This window comes from Ranitomeya variabilis, chromosome 3 (genome assembly GCF_051348905.1).
Source record: "Ranitomeya variabilis isolate aRanVar5 chromosome 3, aRanVar5.hap1, whole genome shotgun sequence".
In the NCBI taxonomy this organism is placed as follows: Eukaryota; Metazoa; Chordata; class Amphibia; order Anura; family Dendrobatidae; genus Ranitomeya; species Ranitomeya variabilis.
This window is the reverse complement of record NC_135234.1, coordinates 86159165-86186763: the sequence shown is the minus strand read 5'-3', so window position 1 is coordinate 86186763 and position 27599 is coordinate 86159165. Positions and strand designations below refer to the sequence as shown.

Here is a 27599-nt window from a genome sequence, read left to right as displayed (position 1 = left end):
AAAAGTGACACCATTCTAAAAACTGCACCCCTCAAGGTGCTCAAAACCACATTCAACAAGTTTATTAACCCTTCAGGTGTTTCACAGCAGCAGAAGCAACATGGAAGTAAAAAATGAACATTTAACTTTTTAGTCACAAAAATGATCTTTTAGCAACAATTTTTTTATTTTCCCAAGGGTAAAAGGAGAAACTGGAACACGGACGTTGTTGTCCAATTTGTCCTGAGTACGCTGATACCTCATATGTGGGGGTAAACCACTGTTTGGGCACACGGCAGGGCTCGGAAGGGAAGGAGCGCCATTTGACTTTTTCAATGAAAAATTGGCTCCAATCTTTAGCGGACACCATGTCGCGTTTGGAGAGCCCCCGTGTGCCTAAACATTGGAGCTCCCCCACATGTGACCCCATTTTGGAAACTAGACCCCCCAAGGAACTTATCTAGAAGCATAGTGAGCACTTTAAACCCCCAGGTGCTTCACAAATTGATCCGTAAAAATGAAAAAGTACTTTTTTTTCACAAAAAAATTATTTTAGCCTCAATTTTTTCATTTTCACATGGGCAACAGGATAAAATGGATCCTAAAATTTGTTGGGCAATTTCTCTTGAGTACACCGATACCTCACATGTGGGGGTAAACCACTGTTTGGGCACATGGTAAGGCTCGGAAGGGAAGGAGCGCCATTTGACTTTTTGAGTGAAAAATTATCTCCATCGTTAGCGGACACCATGTCGCGTTTGGAAGGCCCCTGTGTGCCTAAACATTGGAGCTCCTCCACAAGTGACCCCATTTTGGAAACTAGACCCCCCAAGGAACTCATCTAGAGGCATAGTGAGCACTTTAAACCCCCAGGTGCTTCACAAATTGATCCGCAAAAATGAAAAAGTACTTTTTTTCACACAAAATTTCTTTTAGCCTCAATTCTTTCATTTTCACATGGGCAACAGGATAAAACGGATCCTAACATTTGTTGGGCAATTTCTCCTGAGTATGCCGATACCTCATATGTGGGGGTAAACCACTGTTTGGGTGCACGGCAAGGCTCGGAAGGGGAGGCATGCCATTTGACTTTTTGAATGGAAAATTAGCTCCAATCGTTAGCGGACACCATGTCGCATTTGGAGAGCCCCTGTGTGCCTAAACATTGGAGCTCCCCTACAAGTGACCCCATTTTGGAAACTAGACCCCCCAAGGAACTTATCTAGATGCATAGTGAGCACTTATAACCCCCAGGTGCTTCACAGAAGTTTATAACGCAGAGCCGTGAAAATAAAAAAAATAATTTTTCTTTCCTCAAAAATGATTTTTAGCCAAGAATTTTTTATTTTCCCAAGGGTAATAGGAGAAATTGGACCCCAAATGTTGTTGTCCAGTTTGTCCTGAGTACGATGATACCCCATATGTGGGGGTAAACCACTGTTTGGGCGCACGGCAGGGCTTGGAAGGGAAGGCACGCCATTTGGCTTTTTGAATGGAAAATTAGCTCCAATCATTAGCGGACACCATGTCGCGTTTGGAGAGCCCCTGTGTGCCTAAACATTGGAGCTCCCGCACAAGTGACCCCATTTTGGAAACTAGACCTCCCAAGGAACTAATCTAGATGTGTGGTGAGCACTTTGAACCCCCAAGTGCTTCACAGAAGTTTATAACGCAGAGCCATGAAAATAAAAAATGTGTTTCCTTTCCTCAAAAATATTTTTTTAGCCCAGAATTTTTTTATTTTTGCAAGAGTAACAGGAGAAATTGGACCCCAAAAGTTGTTGTCCAGTTTCTCCTGAGTACGCTGATACCCCATATGTGGGGGTAAACCACTGTTTTGGCACACGTCGGGGTTCGGAAGGGAAGTAGTGACGTTTTGAAATGCAGACTTTGATGGAATGCTCTGCGGGCATCAGGTTGCGTTTGCAGAGCCCCTGATGTGCCTAAACAGTAGGAACTCCCCACAAGTGACTCCATTTTGGAAACTAGACCCCCAAGGGAACTTATCTAGATGTGTGGTGAGCACTTTGAACCCCCAAGTGCTTCACAGAAGTTTATAACGCAGAGCCGTGAAAATAATAAATGTGTTTCCTTTCCTCAAAAATATTTTTTTAGCCCAGAATTTTTTATTTTTGCAAGAGTAACAGGAGAAATTGGACCCCAAAAGTTGTTGTCCAGTTTCTCCTGAGTACGCTGATACCCCATATGTGGGGGTAAACCACTGTTTGGGCACACGTCAGGGCTCGGAAGGGAAGTAGTGACATTTGAAATGCAGACTTTGATGGAATGGTCTGCGGGCGTCACATTGCATTTGCAGAGCCCCTGATGTGCCTAAACAGTAGAAACACCCCACAAATGACCCCATTTTGGAAACTAGACCCCCGAAGGAACTTATCTAGATGTGTGGTGAGCACTTTCAACCCCCAAGTGCTTCACAGAAGTTTATAACGCAGAGCCGTGAAAATAAAAAATAATTGTTCTTTCCTCAAAAATTATGTTTTAGCAAGTAATGTTTTATTTTTGCAAGGGTAACAGGAGAAATTGGACCCCAACAGTTGTGGCCCAGTTTGTCCTGAGTACGCTGGTACCCCAAATGTGGGGGTAAATGTTATGACCCCAATGGCGAGGGTCTCAGAGGAACGTGGAAGTCTGCAGAATACAAAAATCCAGCTCATAGGGCAGTGGTAACTGGGTTGACCATATATCTACTCCTAACGCCAACACTAGAAGTAGCCGGGGATCATTCCTACGTTGATTCTAGATGACACGCGCCAGCCGGAGAATCTAGCTACCCCTAGTAGAGGAAAACAAAGACCTTTCTTGCCTCCAGAGAAGGGGACCCAAAAGCTGGATAGAAGCCCCCCACAAATAATGACGGTGAGGTAAGAGGAAATGACAAACACAGAAATGAATCAGGTTTAGCACAGAGAGGCCCGCTTACTGATAGCAGAATAAAGAAAGGTAACTTATATGGTCAACAAAAACCCTATCAAAATCCACACTGGAAATTCAAGAACCCCCGAACCGTCTAACGGTCCGGGGGGAGAACACCAGCCCCCTAGAGCTTCCCGCAAAGGTCAGGATATAGATTTGGAACAAGCTGGACAAAAATACAAAACCAAAACAAATAGCAAAAAGCAAAAGGCAGACTTAGCTGATAAAACTGGAACCAGGATCAGTAGACAAGAGCACAGCAGACTAGCTCTGATAACTACGTTGCCAGGCATTGAACTGAAGGTCCAGGGAGCTTATATAGCAACACCCCTAACTAACGACCCAGGTGCGGATAAAAGGAATGACAGAAAAACCAGAGTCAAAAAACTAGTAACCACTAGAGGGAGCAAAAAGCAAATTCACAACAGTACCCCCCCCTTAGTGAGGGGTCACCGAACCCTCACCACGACCACCAGGGCGATCAGGATGAGCGGCATGAAAGGCACGAACTAAATCGGCCGCATGAACTTCAGAGGCGACCACCGAGGAATTATCCTCCTGACCATAGCCCTTCCACTTGACCAGGTACTGAAGCCTCCGCCTGGAGAGGCGAGAATCCAAGATCTTCTCCACCACGTACTCCAACTCGCCCTCAACCAACACCGGAGCAGGAGGCTCAGCAGAAGGAACTACAGGCACAATGTACCGCCGCAACAAGGACCTATGAAATACATTGTGAATAGCAAACGACACAGGAAGATCCAGACGAAAAGATACAGGATTAAGGATTTCCAATATCTTGTAAGGCCCAATAAAACAAGGTTTAAATTTGGGAGAGGAGACCTTCATAGGAACAAAGCGGGAAGAAAGCCATACCAAATCCCCAACGCGTAGTCGGGGACCCACACCGCGGCGTCGGTTGGCAAAGCGCTGAGCCTTCTCCTGTGACAACTTCAAGTTGTCCACCACATGATTCCAGATCTGCTGCAACCTATCCACCACAGAATCCACCCCAGGACAGTCAGAAGGCTCCACATGACCCGAAGAAAAGCGAGGATGGAAACCAGAGTTGCAGAAAAAAGGCGAAACCAAGGTGGCAGAACTAGCCCGATTATTAAGGGCAAACTCAGCCAACGGCAAGAATGTCACCCAATCGTCCTGATCAGCAGAGACAAAACACCTCAAATAAGCCTCCAAAGTCTGATTGGTTCGCTCCGTCTGTCCATTGGTCTGAGGATGGAAAGCAGACGAAAACGACAAATCAATGCCCATCCTACTACAAAAGGATCGCCAGAACCTGGAAACGAACTGGGATCCTCTGTCTGACACAATATTCTCAGGGATGCCGTGCAAACGAACCACGTTCTGGAAAAACACAGGAACCAGATCGGAAGAGGAAGGCAGCTTAGGCAAAGGAACCAAATGGACCATCTTGGAGAAGCGATCACATATCACCCAGATAACGGACATGCCCTGAGATAGCGGAAGATCAGAAATGAAATCCATGGAGATATGTGTCCAAGGTCTCTTCGGGACAGGCAAGGGCAAGAGCAAACCGCTGGCACGAGAACAGCAAGGCTTAGCTCGAGCACAAGTCCCACAGGACTGCACAAATGACCGCACATCCCTTGACAAGGAAGGCCACCAAAAGGACCTGGCCACCAGATCTCTGGTGCCAAAAATTCCCGGGTGACCTGCCAACACCGAGGAATGAACCTCGGAAATGACTCTGCTGGTCCACTTATCCGGGACAAACAGTCTGTCAGGTGGACAAGACTCAGGCCTATCAGCCTGAAATCTCTGCAACACACGTCGCAGATCCGGAGAAATAGCTGACAAGATAACTCCATCTTTAAGAATACCAACAGGATCAGCGACTCCAGGAGCATCAGGCACAAAGCTCCTAGAAAGAGCATCGGCCTTCACATTCTTTGAACCTGGTAAATACGAGACAACAAAATCAAAGCGGGAGAAAAACAATGACCAGCGGGCCTGTCTCGGGTTAAGGCGTTTAGCAGACTCGAGATACATCAGATTTTTGTGATCAGTCAAGACCACCACACGATGCTTAGCACCCTCGAGCCAATGACGCCACTCCTCAAATGCCCATTTCATGGCCAACAACTCCCGATTGCCCACATCATAATTTCGCTCGGCAGGCGAAAACTTCCTAGAGAAAAAGGCACAAGGTTTCATAGCAGAGCAACCAGGGCCTCTCTGCGACAAAACGGCCCCTGCCCCAATCTCCGAAGCATCCACCTCAACCTGAAAGGGAAGTGAGACGTCAGGCTGGCACAAAACAGGCGCCGAAGTAAACCGGCGTTTCAACTCCTGGAAAGCCTCCACGGCAGCAGGAGCCCAGTTAGCTACATCGGAGCCCTTCTTGGTCATATCCGTCAAAGGTTTCACAATGCTAGAAAAATTAGCGATAAAACGACGGTAGAAGTTAGCGAAGCCCAAGAACTTCTGAAGACTCTTAACTGACGAGGGCTGAGTCCAATCAAGAATAGCTCGGACCTTGACTGGGTCCATCTCCACAGCAGAAGGGGAAAAAATGAACCCCAAAAAGGGAACCTTCTGTACACCAAAGAGACACTTTGAGCCCTTGACAAACAAAGAATTTTCACGCAAAATTTTAAAGACCAACCTGACCTGCTCCACATGCGAATCCCAATTATCAGAAAAAACCAAAATATCATCCAGATAAACAATCAAAAATTTATCCAGATACTTCCGGAAAATGTCATGCATAAAGGACTGAAAAACTGAAGGCGCATTGGAGAGCCCAAAAGGCATCACCAAGTACTCAAAATGACCTTCGGGCGTATTGAATGCGGTTTTCCATTCATCACCTTGCTTAATGCGCACAAGGTTGTACGCACCACGAAGGTCTATCTTGGTGAACCACTTGGCACCCTTAATCCGGGCAAACAAGTCAGACAACAGCGGTAAAGGATACTGAAATTTGACAGTGATCTTATTTAAAAGCCGATAATCAATACAAGGTCTCAAAGATCCGTCCTTTTTTGCCACAAAAAAGAATCTCGCACCAAGAGGAGAAGAAGACGGACGAATATGTCCTTTCTCCAGAGACTCCTTGATATATGAACGCATAGCGGTATGTTCAGGTACCGACAGATTAAACAGTCTTCCCTTAGGAAACTTACTGCCTGGGATCAAATCTATAGCACAGTCACAGTCCCTATGAGGAGGCAGTGCACTGGACTCAGACTCACTGAAAACATCCTGATAATCAGACAAATACTCCGGAACTTCCGAAGGCGTAGAAGAAGCAATAGACACAGGCAGGGAATCCCCATGAATACCACGACAGCCCCAACTTGAGACTGACATAGCCTTCCAGTCCAGGACTGGATTATGGGTCTGTAACCATGGCAGCCCTAAAACAACCAAATCATGCATTTTATGTAAAACCAGGAAACGTATCACCTCGCGGTGTTCAGGAGTCATGCACATGGTAACCTGTGTCCAATACTGCGGTTTATTTGCTGCCAATGGTGTAGCATCAATACCCCTAAGAGGAATAGGATTTTCTAATGGTTCAAGAGTAAAACCACAGCGCTTAGCAAATGAGAGATCCATGAGACTCAGGGCAGCACCTGAATCTACAAACGCCATGACAGGATAAGATGACAGTGAGCAAATCAAAGTTACAGACAGAATAAATTTAGGTTGCAAATTACCAACGGTGACAGGACTAACAACCTTAGCTATACGTTTAGAGCATGCTGAGATAACATGTGTAGAATCACCACAGTAGTAGCACAAGCCATTCCGGCATCTATGAATTTTCCGCTCATTTCTAGTCAGGATTCTATCACATTGCATTAAATCAGGTGTCTGTTCAGACAACACCATGAGGGAATTTGTGGTTTTTCTATCACATTGCACCGAATTAGGTGTCTGTTCAGACAACACCATGAGGGAATTTGCGGTTTTGCGCTCCCGCAACCGCCGGTCAATTTGAATAGCCAGTGCCATAGTATCATTCAGACCTGTGGGAATGGGAAAACCCACCATAACATTCTTAATGGCTTCAGAAAGGCCATTTCTAAAATTAGCGGCCAGTGCACACTCGTTCCAATGTGTCAGCACGGACCATTTCCGAAATTTTTGGCAATACACTTCAGCCTCGTCCTGCCCCTGAGACATAGCCAGCAAGGCCTTTTCTGCCTGAATCTCAAGATTGGGTTCCTCATAAAGTAAACCGAGCGCCAGAAAAAACGCATCAAGATCAGCCAATGCCGGATCTCCTGGCGCCAGCGAAAAAGCCCAATCCTGAGGGTCGCCCCGTAAGAACGAAATAACAATTTTTACTTGCTGAGCAGAATCTCCAGATGAACAGGGTCTCAGGGACAAAAACAATTTACAATTATTCACGAAATTCCTAAACTTAAACCTGTCTCCGGAAAACAGTTCAGGAATCGGTATTTTAGGTTCTGACCTAGGATTTCTGATAACATAGTCTTGTATGCCCTGCACACGAGTAGCCAGCTGGTCCACACTTGTAATCAAGGTCTGGACATTCATGTCTGCAGCAAGCATAGCCACTCTGAGGTAAAGGGGAAGAAGAAAAAAAAAAAAAAAACTCAGAATCTTCTTTCTTATAATCCCTCTTCTGCAATGCATTAAACATTTAATACTGGCCTGGCAAACTGTTATGACCCCAATGGCGAGGGTCTCAGAGGAACGTGGAAGTCTGCAGAATACAAAAATCCAGCTCATAGGGCAGTGGTAACTGGGTTGACCATATATCTACTCCTAACACCAACACTAGAAGTAGCCGGGGATCATTCCTACGTTGATTCTAGATGACACGCGCCAGCCGGAGAATCTAGCTACCCCTAGTAGAGGAAAACAAAGACCTTTCTTGCCTCCAGAGAAGGGGACCCAAAAGCTGGATAGAAGCCCCCCACAAATAATGACGGTGAGGTAAGAGGAAATGACAAACACAGAAATGAATCAGGTTTAGCACAGAGAGGCCCGCTTACTGATAGCAGAATAAAGAAAGGTAACTTATATGGTCAACAAAAACCCTATCAAAATCCACACTGGAAATTCAAGAACCCCCGAACCGTCTAACGGTCCGGGGGGAGAACACCAGCCCCCTAGAGCTTCCCGCAAAGGTCATGATATAGATTTGGAACAAGCTGGACAAAAATACAAAACCAAAACAAATAGCAAAAAGCAAAAGGCAGACTTAGCTGATAAAACTGGAACCAGGATCAGTAGACAAGAGCACAGCAGACTAGCTCTGATAACTACGTTGCCAGGCATTGAACTGAAGGTCCAGGGAGCTTATATAGCAACACCCCTAACTAACGACCCAGGTGCGGATAAAAGGAATGACAGAAAAACCAGAGTCAAAAAACTAGTAACCACTAGAGGGAGCAAAAAGCAAATTCACAACAGGTAAACCACTGTTTGGGCGCACGTCGGGGCTTGGAAGGGCGGGAGCACCATTTGACTTTTTGAACGCAAGATTGGCTGGAATCAATGGTGGCGCCATGTTGCGTTTGGAGACCCCTGATGTGCCTAAACAGTGGAAACCCCTCAATTCTAACTTCAACACTAACCCCAACACACCCCTAATCCTAATCCCAACTGTAGCCATAACCCTAATCACAACCCTAACCCCAACACACCCCTAACCACAACCCTAACCGCAACACACCCGTAACCCTAATTCCAACCCTAATCCCAACCGTAACCCTAATCCCAACCCTAACCACAACTGTAACCCCAACACACTCCTAACCCTATCCGTAACCCTAACCACAAGCCTAATCTTAACCATATTTCAAACCCTAGCCCTAATTCCAACCCTAACTCTAATTCCAACCCTAACCCTAAGGCTATGTGCCCACGTTGCGGATTCGTGTGAGATTTTTCCGCACGATTTTTGAAAAATCTGCAGGTAAAAGGCACTGCGTTTTACCTGCAGATTTACAGCAGATTTCCAGTGTTTTTTTGTGCGGATTTCACCTGCGGATTCCTATTGAGGAACAGGTGTAAAACGCTGCGGAATCCGCACAAAGAATTGACATGCTGTGGAAAATACAACGCAGCGTTTCTGCGCGGAATTTTCCGCACCATGGGCACAGCGGATTTGGTTTTCCTTAGGTGTACATGGTACTGTAAACCTGATGGAAAACTGCTTCGAATTCGCAGCGGCCAATCCGCTGCGGATCCGCGGCCAATCCGCTGCGGATCCGCGGCCAATCCGCTGCGGATCCGCGGCCAATCCGCTGCGGATCCGCGGCCAATCCGCTGCGGATCCGCTGCGGATCCGCGGCCGATCCGCTGCGGATCCGCTGCCAATCCGCTGCGGATCCGCGGCCGATCCGCTGCGGATCCGCGGCCGATCCGCTGCGGATCCGCTGCGGATCCGCGGCCTATCCGCTGCCGATCCGCTGCCGATCCGCTGCGGATCCGCGGCCGATCCGCTGCCGATCCGCTGCGGATCCGCGGCCCATCCGCTGCGGATCCGCTGCCAATCCGCTGCGGATCCGCGGCCGATCCGCTGCCGATCCGCGGCCGATCCGCTGCGGATCCGCTGCCGATCCGCGGCCGATCCGCTGCCGATCCGCTGCGGATCCGCGGCCGATCCGCTGCCGATCCGCTGCGGATCCGCGGCCCATCCGCTGCGGATCCGCGGCCGATCCGCTGCGGATCCGCTGCCGATCCGCGGCCGATCCGCTGCGGATCCGCTGCCGATCCTGTTGTGAATTTACCTTTTGGCTCCCTCTAGTGGCTACTAGTGTTTTTACTCTGGGTATGTCTATCATCCCTTGTATGCTCACCTGGGTCGTTAGGTCAGGGGTGTTGCTATATTAGCTCCCTGGACCTTCAGTTCAATGCCTGGCAACGTTGATATCAGAGCTAATCTGTAGTGCTCTTGTCTACTGATCCTGGTTCCTGCTTGATTAAGCTAAGTCTGCTTTCTTGCTTTTTGCTATTGTTTTTGTTTGCATTTTTGTCCAGCTTGTACATAATCTGTATCCTATCCTTGCTGGAAGCTCTAGGGAGGCTGGAGTTCTCCCCCCGGGCCGTTAGACGGTTCGGGGGTTCTTGAATCTCCAGTGTGGATTTTGGTAGGGTTTTTGTTGACCATATAAGTTATCTTACTACATTCTGCTATTAGTGAGTGGGCCTCTCTTTGCTAAACCTAGTTCATCTCTGTGTTTGTCATTTCCTCTTACCTCACCGTTATTATTTGTGGGGGGCTTGTATCCAACTTTTGGGGCCTATTCTCTGGAGGCAAGAGAGGTCTTTGTTTTCCTCTTCTAGGGGTAGTTAGTCCTCCGGCTGGCGCGAGACATCTAGCGACCAACGTAGGCATGTTCCCCGGCTACTTCTAGTGTTGGCGTTAGGAGTAGATATATGGTCAATCAGTTACCACTGCCCTATGAGCTGGATTTTTGTAATTCGCAGACTTGCTGATATCTCTGAGACCCTCGCCATTGGGGTCATAACAGTTTGCCAGGCCAGTATTAAATGTTAAATGCATTGCAGAAGCGGGATTATAAGAAAGAAAGTTCTGAGTTTTTTTTTCTCTCTCTCATTTTTTTTTCTTTTCCCCTTTACCTCTGAGTGGCTTGTGATTGCTGCAGACATGAATGTCCAGACCTTGATTACAAGTGTGGACCAGCTTGCTGCTCGTGTGCAGGGCATACAAGATTATGTTACCAGAAATCCTATGTCAGAACCTAAGATACCGATTCCTGAACTGTTTTCCGGAGACCGATTTAAGTTTAGAAATTTCAGGAATAATTGTAAATTGTTTTTGTCCCTGAGACCCTGTTCCTCTGGAGACTCCGCTCAGCAAGTGAAAATTGTTATTTCTTTCTTATGGGGCGACCCTCAGGATTGGGCTTTCTCGCTGGCGCCAGGAGATCCGGCATTGGCTGATATTGATGCGTTTTTTCTGGCGCTCGGTTTGCTTTATGAGGAACCCAATCTTGAGATTCAGGCAGAAAAAGCCTTGCTGGCTATGTCTCAGGGCCAGGACGAGGCTGAAGTGTATTGCCAAAAATTTCGGAAATGGTCCGTGCTGACCCAGTGGAACGAGTGTGCATTGGCTGCAAATTTTAGAAATGGTCTTTCTGAAGCCATTAAGAATGTGATGGTGGGTTTTCCCATTCCCACAGGTCTGGATGATTCTATGGCCCTGGCTATTCAAATCGACCGGCGGTTGCGGGAGCGCAAAACCGCAAATTCCCTCATGGTGTTGTCTGAACAGGCACCTGAATTAATGCAATGTGATAGAATCCTGACTAGAAATGAGCGGAAAATTCATAGACGCCAGAATGGCTTGTGTTACTACTGTGGTGATTCTACACATGTTATCTCAGCATGCTCTAAACGTCTTACTAAGGTTGTTAGTCCGGTCGTCATTGGTAATTTGCAACCTAAATTTATTCTATCTGTAACTTTGATTTGCTCACTGTCATCATATCCTGTCATGGCGTTTGTGGACTCAGGTGCGGCCCTGAGCCTTATGGATCTGTCATTTGCCAAGCGCTGCGGATTTGTTCTTGAGCCATTGGAAAATCCTATCCCTCTTAGGGGTATTGATTCTACGCCATTGGCAAAAAAATAAACCGCAGTTTTGGACACAGGTTACCATGTGCATGACTCCCGAACATCAGGAGGTAATACGTTTTCTTGTTCTGCATAAAATGCATGATTTGGTTGTTTTGGGTTTGCCATGGTTACAGACCCATAATCCAGTCTTGGACTGGAAGGCTATGTCAGTGTCAAGTTGGGGCTGCCATGGAATTCATGGAGATTCCCTGCCCTTGTCTATTGCTTCTTCTACGCCTTCGGAAGTTCCGGCGTATTTGTCTGATTATCAGGATGTCTTCAGCGAGTCTAAGTCCAGTGCACTGCCTCCTCATAGGGAATGTGACTGTGCAATAGATTTGATCCCTGGCAGTAAGTTTCCTAAGGGGAGACTGTTTAATCTGTCGGTACCTGAACATACCGCGATGCGTTCATATATCAAGGAGTCTCTTGAGAAGGGGCATATCCGTCCTTCTTCTTCCCCTCTTGGTGCGGGATTCTTTTTTGTGGCCAAAAAGGACTGATCTTTGAGGCCTTGTATTGACTATCGGCTTTTAAATAAGATCACTGTCAAATTTCAGTATCCTTTGCCGTTGTTGTCTGATTTGTTTGCCCGGATTAAAGGTGCCAAGTGGTTCACCAAGATAGACCTTCGTGGTGCGTACAACCTTGTGCGCATTAGGCAGGGCGATGAATGGAAAACCGCATTCAATACGCCCGAAGGTCATTTTGAGTACTTGGTGATGCCATTTGGGCTCTCTAATGCACCTTCAGTTTTTCAGTCCTTCATGCATGACATTTTCCGGAAGTATCTGGATAGATTTTTGATTGTTTATCTGGATGATATTCTGTTTTTTTCTGATGATTGGGACTCGCATGTGGAGCAGGTCAGGATGGTTTTTGAGATTTTGCGTGAAAATTCTTTGTTTGTAAAAGGCTCAAAGTGTCTCTTTGGTGTACAGAAGGTTCCCTTTTTGGGGTTCATTTTTTCCCCTTCTGCTGTGGAGATGGATCCAGTCAAGGTCCGAGCTATTCATGATTGGACTCAACCCTCGTCAGTTAAGAGTCTTCAGAAGTTCTTGGGTTTTGCTAACTTCTACCGTCGTTTTATCGCAAATTTCTCTAGCGTTGTTAAACTGCTGACGGATATGACCAAGAAAGGCTCTGATGTAGCTAACTGGGCTCCTGCTGCCGTGGAGGCTTTCCAGGAGTTGAAACGCCGGTTTACTTCGGCGCCTGTTTTGTGCCAGCCTGATGTCTCACTTCCTTTTCAGGTTGAGGTGGATGCTTCGGAGATTGGGGCAGGGGCCGTTTTGTCGCAGAGAGGCCCTGGTTGCTCTACTATGAGACCTTGTGCCTTTTTCTCTAGGAAGTTTTCGCCGGCAGAGCGAAATTATGATGTGGGCAATCGGGAGTTATTGGCCATGAAGTGGGCATTTGAGGAGTGGCGTCATTGGCTCGAGGGTGCTAAGCATCGGGTGGTGGTCTTGACTGATCACAAAAATTTGATGTATCTCGAGTCTGCTAAACGCCTGAATCCTAGACAGGCCCGCTGGTCATTGTTTTTCTCCCGTTTTGACTTTGTGGTCTCGTATTTACCAGGTTCTAAGAATGTGAAGGCCGATGCTCTGTCTAGGAGCTTTGTGCCTGATGCTCCTGGAGTCGCTGAACCTGAGGGTATTCTTAAGGAAGGAGTTATCTTGTCAGCGATTTCTCCAGATCTGCGACGTGTGTTGCAGAGATTTCAGGCTGGTAGGCCTGACTCTTGTCCACCTGACAGATTGTTTGTGCCTGCTAAATGGACCAGCAGAGTCATTTCCGAGGTTCATTCCTCAGTGTTGGCAGGGCACCCGGGAATTTTTGGCACCAGAGATCTGGTGGCCAGGTCCTTTTGGTGGCCTTCCTTGTCAAGGGATGTGCGGTCATTTGTGCAGTCCTGCGGTACTTGTGCTCGAGCTAAGCCTTGCTGTTCTCGTGCCAGCGGGTTGCTCTTGCCCTTGCCTGTCCCGAAGAGACCTTGGACACACATCTCTATGGATTTCATTTCGGATCTCCCGGTGTCTAAAGGCATGTCTGTCATCTGGGTGATATGTGATCGTTTCTCCAAGATGGTCCATCTGGTTCCTTTGCCTAAGCTGCCTTCCTCTGCTGATTTGGTTCCTGTGTTCTTCCAGAACGTGGTTCGTTTGCACGGCATTCCTGAGAATATTGTGTCGGACAGAGGATCCCAGTTTGTTTCCAGGTTCTGGCGATCCTTTTGTGGTAGGATGGGCATTGATTTGTCGTTTTCGTCCGCTTTTCATCCACAGACTAACGGACAAACGGAACAAACTAATCAGACTCTGGAGGCGTATTTGAGGTGTTTTGTCTCTTCTGATCAGGATGATTGGGTGACCTTCTTGCCGTTAGCTGAATTTGCCCTTAATAATCGGGCTAGTTCTGCCACCTTGGTTTCGCCATTTTTCTGCAACTCCGGTTTCCATCCTCGTTTTTCCTCGGGACATGTGGAGCCTTCTGACTGTCCTGGAGTGGATTCTGTGGTGGATAGGTTGCAGCGGATCTGGAATCATGTGGTGGACAACTTGAAGTTGTCACAGGAGAAGGCTCAGCGTTTTGCCAATCGCCGCCGCGGTGTGGGTCCCCGACTTCGTGTTGGGGATTTGGTATGGCTGTCTTCTCGATTTGTTCCTATGAAGGTCTCCTCTCCCAAATTTAAGCCTCGATTCATTGGTCCTTACAAGATATTGGAGATCCTTAATCCTGTATCCTTTCGCCTGGATCTTCCGGTGTCGTTTGCCATTCACAACGTATTTCATAGGTCCTTGTTGCGGCGGTACGTTGTGCCTGTGGTTCCTTCTGCTGAGCCTCCTGCTCCGGTGTTGGTTGAGGGCGAGTTGGAGTACGTGGTGGAGAAGATCTTAGATTCTCGTCTCTCCAGGCGGAGGCTTCAGTACCTGGTCAAGTGGAAGGGCTATGGTCAGGAGGATAATTCCTGGGTGGTCGCCTCTGATGTGCATGAGGCCGATTTAGTTCGCGCCTTTCACGCCGCTCATCCTGATCGCCCTGGTGGTCTTGGTGAGGGTTCGGTGACCCCTCACTAAGGGGGGGGTACTGTTGTGAATTTACCTTTTGGCTCCCTCTAGTGGCTACTAGTGTTTTTACTCTGGGTATGTCTATCATCCCTTGTATGCTCACCTGGGTCGTTAGGTCAGGGGTGTTGCTATATTAGCTCCCTGGACCTTCAGTTCAATGCCTGGCAACGTTGATATCAGAGCTAATCTGTAGTGCTCTTGTCTACTGATCCTGGTTCCTGCTTGATTAAGCTAAGTCTGCTTTCTTGCTTTTTGCTATTGTTTTTGTTTGCATTTTTGTCCAGCTTGTACATAATCTGTATCCTATCCTTGCTGGAAGCTCTAGGGAGGCTGGAGTTCTCCCCCCGGGCCGTTAGACGGTTCGGGGGTTCTTGAATCTCCAGTGTGGATTTTGGTAGGGTTTTTGTTGACCATATAAGTTATCTTACTACATTCTGCTATTAGTGAGTGGGCCTCTCTTTGCTAAACCTAGTTCATCTCTGTGTTTGTCATTTCCTCTTACCTCACCGTTATTATTTGTGGGGGGCTTGTATCCAACTTTTGGGGTCTATTCTCTGGAGGCAAGAGAGGTCTTTGTTTTCCTCTTCTAGGGGTAGTTAGTCCTCCGGCTGGCGCGAGACATCTAGCGACCAACGTAGGCATGTTCCCCGGCTACTTCTAGTGTTGGCGTTAGGAGTAGATATATGGTCAATCAGTTACCACTGCCCTATGAGCTGGATTTTTGTAATTCGCAGACTTGCTGATATCTCTGAGACCCTCGCCATTGGGGTCATAACACGATCCGCTGCGGTTCCGCTGCCGATCCGCTGCCGATCCGCTGCGGATCCGCGGCCGATCCGCTGCGGATCCGCTGCGGATCCGCTGCCGATCCGCGGCCGATCCGCTCTGTGTGCACATGCCATAACCCTACACCTAACCCTAACCCTACCCGTAACCCTAACCCTACCCCTAACCCTACCCCTAGTTCTAACCCTAGTTCTAGCCCTAACCCTAGTGGAAAAAGAAAAAAAAATATTTTCTTTAGTTTATTATTGTCCCTACCTATGGGGGTGATAAAGGGGGGGGGGGTTATTTATTATTTTTTTATTTTGATCGCTGTGATAGAACCTACCACAGCGATCAAAATGTACTTGTAATGAATCTGCCGGCCGGCAGATTCGGCGGGCGCACTGAGCATGCGCCCGCCATTTTGGAAGATGGCGGCGCCCAGCGAGGAGACGGACCGACACCGGGAGCCTCGGTAAGTATAAGGGGGGGGAGATCGGGGCACGGGGGGGCGTCGGAGCACCGGGGGGTGACATAGGAGCAGGAGGGGAGCGGGCAGGAGGACGGGGGAGCGGAGCACAGGACGGAGGGGACCGGACCCCATAACGGAGCACTGGGGGGGCGATCGGTGGGGTGGGGGGGGGTCACTTCAGGTTTTCCAGCCATGGCCGATGGTATTGCAGCATCGGCCATGGCTGGATTGTAATATTTCACCAGTTTTTTAGGTGAAATATTACAAATCGCTCTGATTGGCAGTTTCACTTTTAACAGCCAATCAGAGCGATCGTAGCCACGGGGGGGTGAAGCCACCCCCCCTGGGCTGAAGTACCACTCCCCCTCTCCCTGCAGATCGGGTAAAATAGGAGTTAACCCCTTCACCCGATCTGCAGGGACGCGATCATTCCATGACGCCACATAGGCGTCATGGGTCGGATTGGCACGGGTTTTCATGACGCCTACGTGGCGTCATGGGTCGGGAAGGGGTTAATGAACATGTTGCTTTATTTTCCGCGATGCGATTTTTTTGCGGAAAAAAATGCAACATTTGCACAAGAAATGCGGAATACACTTAAAATAATGGGAGGCATATGTAAGTGTTTTTTTTTGCGTTTTTATCACGTTTTTATAGCGAAAAACGCTAAAAAAAACGCGAAAAATACTGAACGTGTGCACATGGCCTTTCAGCTGATTTACAACCACATAAAGTTCAGCTCAACGCTGATGTGGTCTGTAGTCATAAATATGCTGAGAGAAGCTCAGAAAAAGTTAACTAAAAGAATTACAAACTCCCCAACAGAACAAACACACTGTCAGATTCTCAGATAACTCATGCTTTAGACAGGACAATACAAAGGCTATAAAAAAAAACAATTCAGACCAAAATGCAGGCTTTTTAAGAACCACTCCTCCCATCAAAGTTTCTTTCCTCTTGATATATTGCAGTCATCATATTTTATAGCATTGTGTACTTACAATTGCTCATTTTGCCTTTCTACCCAGTTAATTCTTCTCTTTTCTCTGCTTTATATAGAAACAAGAAGTCTCTTGTCCTTGCATTTATCATTATCCTCTTCACCTCCTGACCAAGTTGCTCCTCCTCCCCCTGTCAGGGACTTTTGCAGTGATTCATGACTCATACAGGGAAAATTAACCTCCTGTTTCTACAAAGAGTTTAGAAGAACTTAGCTAGTCTGCTTTAAATTATGTGATGTCATAGATGTAATGAAAAAGAGAAGAATTAACTGGGTAGAAAAGCAAAATGAGCAATTGTAAGTACACAGTGCCATAGGATTCATGGATAGAAATGTTGACAGGAGTGCTTCTTTTCGTAAAAAAAAGGTGTCCATGTCCTTTAATACTAATTATGTATGTCCATCTCTGCAGATAGCTTTTGATGAGCTGTCTGGATGACATGTGGATTTGTCACAGAGTATTTGGTCAATATGCATGAGGCACTGTCAGCTATATGTAGCATTACTCTCTGGAAACTGAAATTACAAGTAGAACCGAAAAGTCTGAGGGAACAAGTCCCAGGACACCAATATTACGTAGCATTACCTTGATAGCGAAGTGCCATGCCAGTAGAGCTGCCACTGCTATCAGTTGTTAGCTCTATAAAAAAGTGCTGCGCCGTACTGAGCAAACCTTCAATCGGAAGATATTCCACCTCGTAGGAGTCATACACCGGTGGGGAGTCAATGGTATTTCCATCGCGGATGATGAGCCTGCAGACAAAATGAGAAGTATCTTCAAACTATCTATATGTATTGTCAAGTCAAACAAGAGGAAACAACATCACACATTGTACAAGAATGAAGTAAAGAAGAAATCTAACTTTAATTCTAACTTTTTGCCAATTAGAACATTATTTCATGTAGGATAACAATGTTTAAACTATTGATCCAACCCTCTTGTGGGCAGCAGTCTGGATTTTTCTGAGATGTATGTTCAGACTACTGTGTTTTTAAAATATTGATTTTGACCTCTGTCTCGTTTTCTTGTAAAGTAATCTGAATTCAAGTTTCTGTTGGGTATTGAGGTACGGAGAAGAATTTACACAATCGGTATGTATTTCTTGACAATGAAAGAAATTGCATCTGATGAGCCTATGGGCCATAGTTACCACCAATTATCACATATAATTTTCAGATAGAAGTTCCAGACAATTTCCTCGTACATCTGAGGTAAGATTGTAAGTGGTATATCCAGCAGGATCGTTGGACAATAACTGTTAAAAATATGTTTGCGATGTTCTCCAAATTAACCTGTTTGTTTTCCCCAACAAGTAACATGTAGGAATTGTAGATGGATAAAAACATTGTTGGCAACTATAGGTTTACCTGTCATCATCCTCAGCTAGGGAGACTTTCTCAAAGTGCAGGTGAAGGCGTTGTGCTGAAGGAGCCTCTAGGACCCAATGGCAGGTCAGGTTATTGCTGTAGTTTCCTGGGAAATTGGGTGACACCAGACGTCCAGTAGTGATATTTCTTATGAGACCTCCACAGGCAGCTAGATAGAAGATTTAAAGGTAGAAGAATAAAAAATGTGCATTGTAGAGCCTCTATTATTCATAAAATGCAATTCACTTGTCTTTACTTAGTTTCCACCATGTTATCATACATGGAGGTAGCTAGAGTGGCTCTTGTCAAGACTGGGAAATGTCAATCAACACACAGAGCTCCGACCAGTAAGACATGACCCATGGCTGTATGACATTTGATGGGGAATTCTTATTGTAGAAATGTATGGCATATTTATAGGCCAGCAGGATATTTCCATATTTTAAAAGAAGCATGGACTCGCGGAACATGGATGTACTGTGGATTGCAAATGTAACACCCCACATGGGTTTTTACCTATAGTGTCACATTCCTACCTAAATTTAAATATTTTTGTAATTTGATTTGTTTGTGATACATCAGCACTAAATAGTCAGAGTTGGTGAAGAGAAGTGAGAAGAATATAGGCATAATTTAAATTTATGGGATCAAATAACTAAAAATTGGCATTTGCATATGTATTCCCCCTTTTGCAATGTAGCTCCTAAAAATTTCTGGTGCTAGCAATTACCGTCATAAGTGACATGTTTAGTGACAGGAAGACAACCTGTGTGCAATCTAAGCGCACATGGTCTGTCAGTATATATAATTTAACTTTTCTGAAAGGCCACAGAGGCTGCAACACCATTATGCAGGAGGAACCAAACAACACTATGGAGATCAGGGAGATATTCAAACAAGTCAGAGAGAAAGTCATTGAGAAGTAGAAGTCAGGGTTGGGTTATAAAAAATTTCAAATCCATTATCATCAAATGGAAAGAACATGATACCACAACAGACCTGCAAAAAGAGGGCTGCCGACCAAAACTCTCAGCCCGACCAAGGAGGGCATTAATCAGAGAAGCAGCACAGAGACTAAAAGTAACCCCTGAATGAGCTGCATAATTCCCAAGCAGAGACTGGAGTATCTGTCCGTTTAAACACACTAGGCTGTACACCCCATAGATGTGGCCTTTATAGAGGAGTGGGCAGAAAAAGCATTTACTTACACACAAAAATTATAAGGCTCGTTTTGAGTTTGCCAAAAGACAAAATGTATGTATGGAGGAAGATGTTGTGGTCAGATGAGACCAAAATTTAAATTTTTGGCCAAAGATAAATGTTATGTCTATTGCTAAACCAACACAGCTCATAACCACAAGAACACCATCCCCACAGTGAAACATGATAGTAGCAGCATCATGCTGTGGGGATGTTTTTTTGGCAGCAGCGACAGGGAAAATAGTCTTAGTCGAGAGGAAGATAGATGGATCAAAATACAAGGATATTCCTGAGCAAAACCTGTTTCAGTCTGTCATTGATTTGAAACTGGGACAGAGGTTCACCTTTCAACAAGACAATGTCTCAAAGCATACTTCTAAAGCAATCCTCAAGTGGTTTAAGGGGAAGCGTGTAAATATTTTGGCGTGGCCTAGTCAAAGCCTAGACCTTAATGCAATTGGAAATCTGTGGTGAGACTTGAAGATTGCTGCTCACTAGTGATGAGCGAATAACATTGTTGCTTGGGTCTCCCCGAGCACACTCGGGTGATCTCCGAGTATTTGTTAGTGCTCGGAGATTTAGTTTTCGTCACCACAGCTGCATGATTTATGGCTGCTAAACAGGCTGAATACATGTGAGGAATGTATACATGTTTGTTAGGGAATTCCCACATGTATTCAGGCTGTCCAGCAGCTGTAAATCATGCAGCTGAGGCGACAAAACTAAATCTCTGAGCACTAACAAATCGGATCGGAGATCACCCGAGCATGCTCGGGGAGACCCAGCAATAGTGCTATTCCCTCATCACTACTGCTCACCAGAGGAAAACACCAGAGGAATGGGCAAAAATCCCAGTGACAAGATGTGGAAAGCTCATAGAGACCGATCCAAAGCATCTTGCAGCTGTAATTGCAGCAAAAAGAGATTCTACAAAATACTGACTTTAGGTGGGTGAATAGTTAAGTGCACTGAAGATTTCAGTTATTTTGTCCTATTTGTTGTTTGCTTCACAAAAAAATAAAACTGAATGCTCACAATTGTAGGCATGTTCTTTACATGAACTGATACAAACCCTCAAAAAACTGTGAAATTCTAGGTTGTGAGGTAGCAAAACACTTAAAATGACAAGGGGGTGTGTGAATATTTTGGATAGCTATTTTAATTCTACCAGTCTACAAAGCAATAGTGTGCCTTCATCTGTAATATTCAGTTTAGTTCTGGGCACCAGTTCATAGAACTATCCTGGAGCAAGAAAACGTACAAATAAGACACAAATCTGATAAGGGGCAGGTAGGATCTTAAGATATGAGAGATGAAAAGAATTAGGGAACCTTTCAGATGATTCATGCTTCCCAAACTATGGACAGCATAAATCTTAGCATAACTGCAGCCAGGTATATTAACGCTGTGGTGTTTCAAATAAAATGTACTTTGAAGATCTGAGGACCACCATAACGATAGACTAGATTAGTCTGGCGTTGCTCCTGCTTCTTCTCAGTGCCACTAGAGGTGATTAACAGGTTTCTCCCTTGTGTGTACACAGGGTGAGACCTTGCAATCAACTGTAGCAGTGCTGGGAAGAGCCAGGGGGGACCATGGCCATAAACCAGACTGGTCTGGCTATCTTCCCCACTGGCTCTTGAAAGTACAGTTGTGCTCAAAAGTTTACATACTGCGGCCGATTTTTATGCTTTCTTGGCCTTTCTTCAGAGAATATGAATGATAACACCAAAACTTTTTCTCCACTCATGGTTAGTAGTTGGGTGAAGCCTTTTATTATGAAACTACTGTGTTTTCTATTTTTAAATCATAATGACAGCCCAAAACATCCAAATGACCCTGATCAAAAGTTTACATACCCTGGTGATTTTTTGGCCTGACAACATACACAGAAGTTGACACAAATGATTATGAATGGCTACTAAAGGTAACATGCATAAAAGCATGTGTACATAAAAACTGAGTGATTTTCTGGGATCCAGACAGACTCTTGCATCTTTCATCCAGCCACTGACATTTCTGGATTGTAAGTCATGGGGAAAGCAAAAGAATTGTGAACAGAACTACGGGAAAAGGTAGTTGAACTGTATAAAACAGGAAAGGGATACAAAAAGATATAATGCCAGTCATCAGCGTTCAAGCTGTGATTAACAAATGGAAAATCAGGGGCTATGTAAAAACAAAACCACAGTCAGGTAGACCAACAAAAATGTCATCCACAACTGCCAGGAAAATTGTTCGGGATGCAGAGAAAAACCCACAAATAACATCAGCTGAAATACAGGACTTTCTAAAAACTAGCGGTGTGGCTGTATCAAGATGCACAATAAGGAGGCACTTGAAGAAAAATGAGTTGCATGGGTGAGTCACCAGAAGAAAGCCATTACTGCGCAAATGCCACAAAGTATCTCGCCTACAATTCACAAAACAGCACAGAGACAAGCCTTAAAACGTCTGGAACAAGGTAATTTGGCGTGATGAGACCAAAATTGAACTTTTTGACCACAACCATAAACGTTACATTTGGAGAAAGGTCAACAAGGCCTATGATGAAAGGAACACCACTACTATTGTAAAGCCCGGAGGTGGATCGCTGATGTTTTGGGATGTGTGAGCTACAAAGGCACAGGAAACTTGTCAAAGTTGAAGGAAAGATGAATGCATCATGTTATTAGCAAATTCTGGAGGCAAATTTGCAATCATCAGCCCGGAAGCTGCTCATGGGACATACTTGGACGTTCCAACATGACAACAATCCAAAACACAAGGCCAAGTTGACCTGTCATTGGCTACATCAGAGCAAAGTGAAGGTTCTGGAGTGGCCATCTCAGTCTCCTGACCTCAATATCATTGATCCACTCTGGGGAGATCTCAAGCGTGCAGTTAATGCTAGACAGCCCAAGATTTTACAAGAATTTGTGGCTTTTTGCCAAGGAGAGTGGACAGTTTTACCATGTGAGAAAATAAAGAACTTCATCCACAACTACCACAAAAGACTTCAAGATGTCATTGATGTTAGTGGGGGCAATGCACGGTATTAAGAAATGAGGTATGTAAACTTTTGATCAGGGTCAGTTGGATGTTTTGGGCTATTATGATTTAAAAAGAGAAACTACAGAAGTTTGACAATAAATGGCTTCACCCAACCACTAACCATGAGTGGAGAAAAAGTTTTGGCGTTATCATTCATATTATCTGAAAAAAAGGCCAAGAAAGCAAAAATTCTGCCGGGGTATGTAAACTTTTGAGCACAACTGTATATTTTCTCTGAAACCGCAGAAGACCCCATTTTAGAGAATAATATACTTGACTGCAAATGTACCTGTGGTTTGTGTGGCATGAATCACCTAACAGGTTCCTTTTAAAATTAGTCCTGAGAAGTAACATTTAAAGGATGCAATATTAACTTAAAAATATGCTGAAAAGCTGTTTTATGAAAAAACCTTTAAAAAGCAAGAGGTCATTTCCTCTTCTGTTTGGAGAAAAGAATGTTCAATCTCCAGAGGCAATAAGGCTTCTTCATCATGAGAACTACCAATCTGTGGAATAGTCTACTGCACTCTAGGGACTGGTCACGTGGGGAACTGTCGATGGCTTCCAGAAAAACATAAATACAGGGTGGTCCAAAAGTAGGTGGACAGAAAATAATAACATTTATTTTGATTTATATATAAAATTATATTTACTAACACAAGCATAACATTGACAATTACATTTTATTCTGAACAATAATACAAAAGCCCTTAAATTTTATCAACGCAGGTGCTTAAACTGTTTTCCATCACAATTTGCACAGCTTTGAAGTCCGCCTCTTACGCTTCGACAAACATTTTTGCACACGTCTCTTTGGGTATTAAATTCTTGAAATGCATCTCTTATGTCATTTTTCAAATCACTGACACTTTTTGGTTTTCGACTATAAACTTTGTCCTTGAGTACCCCCCAAAAGAAAAAATCCATTGGGGTCAAGTCTGGTGAACGTGCCGGCCAATCAAGTGGGCCTCTTCGGCCAATCCATTTATTAGGAAACGTTTCATCAAGATGCTCGCGGACTACTCTTGAATAATGTAGAGGGGCCCTATCTTTTTGGAAATAAAGGTCATTTGAATTAGGCTGTTGCTGTAAATGGGGAACAACTTGATTCATTAGAATTTTGAGATACTTATCTCCTGTGACTGTTCCATAAAAAAAAGATGTTTGATAAATCTCTCCCTTCATAACCCTATTACACATACTGTCCACCTACTTTTGGGCCACCCTGTATTTATGGACATTTGTAAAATTTATGTTCTAGATGTTGATCTAGTTGGTCAAAACTCAGGAGGAAAACAAATCTGCTCTTTTAGGGCATATCTCTTTATCCAGTTTGGTTGTAACTATGAACCCTCCATTTATTTTCCACCATCACTCAGTTGAACTGGACATACCAGATGTACAGTGTTCATTTTAGGACATGATCACATATCAAAGTCAAACATCAGAAATACTGTCTGATACCTGATTCTGATACTTGACTCCGATACCTGACTTTCACATATCAAAGTCAAACATCAGAAATACACTGTCTGATATCTGACTCTGATGCCTGACTCTGATACCTGACTCTGATACCCGATTCTGATACTTGAGTCTGATACCTGACTTTCATACCTGACTTTGATACCTGATTCTGATACCTGAGTCTGATCAGAGTCAGGTATCAGACTCAAGCATCAGAGTCAGGTATCAGACTCAGGTATCAGACTCAAGTATCAGAGTCAGGTATCAGACTCAGGTATCAGACTCACGTATCAGAGTCAGGTATGAGACTCAGGTATCAGACTCAAGAATCAGAGCCAGGTATCAGAGTCAGGTATCAGAATCAGGTATCAAAGTCAGGTATCAAAGTCAGGTATCAAAGTCAGGTATCAGACACAAGTATCAGAATCAGGTATCAGAGTCAGACATCAGAGTCAGGCATCAGACTCAGGTATCAGACTCAGGTATCAGACTCAGGTATCAGACTCAGGTATCAGACTCAGGTATCAGAGCCAGGTATCAGAGTCAGGTATCAGAATCAGGTATCAAAGTCAGGTATCAGACTCAAGTATCAGAATCAGGTATCAGACAGAGTATTTCTGATGTTTGACTTTGATATGTGATCATGTCCTAAAATGAACACTGTCTTTTTTTCAATCATACTAACTATGTAACACTATAGATTTGGTCTCACTGCACTTATCTTAATAAAATGGATCCCTGAAACTTTACCACCAGTAACATGTGGCTAGTAAAACTCTGCAGCTCATAGAAGCAGCTAAAACAATGCTGGAATGATATCCTGTCAGGAGCATAACGACCGATGGTCGCAGAGGTCGTGGTCGAGACTGAGCCCGCTGACACCTGCACAAACTTCAACTGAACATGCGTCCTTGAACACCAATTCAGCTAAAGTGTATTGTGGTGCATAGACCCATCGGGTCCGTGTGCTGCAGTACACACTGCCGGTCAATCAGAGGCCCAGAATAAGAAACTTATATATCAGGATGGGACCCAGGATAAAGGACATGTATACCAGGATGGGGGAAATATATACCAGGATGGGGAGGCCCCGGTCCAAATCTTTCACCGGGGCTCATTGGACTCTAGTTACACAACTATATCCTGTTTAGAAACTTGTACTAGGCAAGATGCAGAAATGTGTTTTATTTTTTTCTATTTCATTACGGTGTGTTGCAGATTACCGATTAGCAACTAAATGGATTATACAAGAGCTACATCAGAACAGCTGCGTGATGTGTTCAAGGTAAGAAGGTGAAGTTGCGGTAGTAAACAATAAATATAATGGCGTAGGCTATGTTGATTGGATTTAACCATATGTTTCTGATGGTAGAGACTAGTTGTTGAGCTATAAATGCATATATTATAAAATCTATTTAATGGAATGAATTACCAATGTTTTTGCCAAGCTATTTAGCAAGCATCCTAAAATGTATCATGTCATGAGGGATAAAAAATGATTGTACAAAGTTGTGCATAATGCTGCTACAAATAATCGCTTTTCCATATAGTGGTTGTCCCAATAACAGTGTGCCCTTTTGTATATACTGACAGCACGGTGGCTCAGTGGTTAGCAGTGCAGTCTTGCAGCGCTGGGGTCCTGGGTTCAAATCCCACCATGGACAACATCTGCAAGCAGGTACGGACTGGGGCTGAAATTCAGCCCTGGCATTTGAAATCACTCAGGCAAATGCTGTCCCCATCCCCAAGCACCAGATGTCTTGAGAACACGGATTCTGTTAACAACGTAGCAGATAAGGCGGCCCACAACCACTTAGGCCCTTCTGGCATTTGCCAGAATTGCCAGATGGCCAGTCTGGCCCTGTCTGCAGGGCATTTGTTCTTCCCATGTTTGCATGGGTTTCCTCCCACTTTCCAAAGACATACTGATAGGGAATTTAGATTGTGAGCAAACTGTAAAGCCCTGCGGAATATGTCGGCGCTATATAAAAATAAAGATTATTATTATACATTATTGTTGCTGTGTTCCTGGCCTTAGCTTTGCATAGTGTCTGTTTGTAACTAGTAACGGAATCAATTAAATGGGACAGTAGCATTTGCGATGGCCGATTCTGTGGTTCTCTGGGATATAAACTTCAGCCAGAGAAATCTGTCAGCAGCTTTGTCATAGAGAAAACAGGAGCGTACGACCGAGCTGAGTGTTCCTGTGTATGGGGTCTCTCGAGAGATAGCTGTCAGACGAATAATCACATTTGGCCAACAGCTAGCTATTGTGTATGGGGGCTTTAGATTTATGCAAGGACAGTATCTTTATCGTTAACGATCTCGTTGCAACGTCACGCTTTTGGTGACGTAAGCAACGATCCCGCTAACGATCTCGTTATGTGTGACAGCGACCAACGATCAGGCCCCTGCTGGGAGATCGTTGGTCGATGGGAATGATCAGGACCTTTTTTTGGTCGCTGATCACCCGCTGTCATCGCTGGATCGGCGTGTGTGACGCCGATCCAGCGATGTGTTCACTTGTAACCAGGGTAAATATCGGGTTACTAAGTGCAGGGCCGCACTTAGTAACCCGATATTTACCCTGGTTACCATTGTAAAAGTTAAAAAAAAAACAGTACATACTCACATTCTGATGTCTGTCACGTCCCTGTTATGATCCTTAGTGGTTGAGGATCACAAATTACTCCAGCAAGGTGACTAAACATAGGACAAGCTCTAGGGAGGTGGAAAACTGGACTGACCGCAAAACTGAACCTATCCAACCACACTAGAGGCAGCCGGTGAACGTGTCTAAAATCCTAGACGTCTCGAGCCAGCCTGAGGAACTAACTACCCCTAGAGAGAAAGAAAGAAAGACCTCTCTTGCCTCCAGAGAAATAATCCCCAAAAGATATAGAAGCCCCCAACAGATAATAACGGTGAGGTAAGAGGAAGGCACATACACAGGGGTGAAAGCAGATTCAGCAAAAGAGGCCCACTTATTCTAGATAGCAGAAAATAGAAAAGGGGTCTATGTGGTCAGTAAAAAACCCTTACAAAATATCCACACTGAGATTTCAAGAACCCCCACACCAACTAACGGTGTGAGGGGAGAAACTCAGTCCCCTAGAGCAACCAGCAAGTAAGAAATCACATTTTAACAAGCTGGACAAAAAACATGATGAACGCTGATAATCAGAAACTGAACAAACAAAAACTTAGCTTGTCTTGGAGAGACTGGGAGCAAGGTAGTCACCAGGAATCTGAAGAGCACTGAATACATTGATAGCAGGCAAGGAACTGAGTATCCAGGTGAGCTAAATAGGAAACCAACCAAGGATAACGAACCAGGTGATGAAGCCAACCTGCAGAAAGACAACACTACACAGTACCGCTTGTGACCACTAGAGGGAGCCCAAAAATAGAGTTCACAACAGTACCCCCCCCCTTGAGGAGGGGTCACCGAACCCTCATCAAGACCCCCAGGGCGATCAGGACGAGCTGCGTGGAAGGCACGAACCAAATCGGCCGCATGAACATCAGAGGCGACAACCCAGGAATTATCCTCCTGACCATAGCCCTTCCACTTAACCAGATACTGAAGTCTCCGTCTAGAGATACGAGAATCCAAAATCTTCTCCACCACGTACTCCAATTCGCCCTCGACCAGCACCGGAGCAGGAGGCTCAACAGAAGGAACCACAGGTACCACATACCT

General features: G+C 45.1%; 1 protein-coding gene across 2 annotated transcripts in view; it reads right to left on the bottom strand.

Moving 5' to 3' along the window:
• The window catches only part of SEZ6 (seizure related 6 homolog), an 880998-nt gene that overhangs the window by 68324 nt on the left and 785075 nt on the right, over positions 1–27599 (bottom strand). For both annotated transcript variants that reach the window (XM_077294330.1, XM_077294332.1), the window contains exons 6-7: positions 18197–18365; positions 17415–17581 (exon numbers count right to left, since the gene is read on the bottom strand). In XM_077294330.1, the coding sequence (XP_077150445.1) occupies positions 17415–17581; positions 18197–18365 (336 nt within the window). The remainder of the gene's footprint in view (positions 1–17414; positions 17582–18196; positions 18366–27599) is intronic.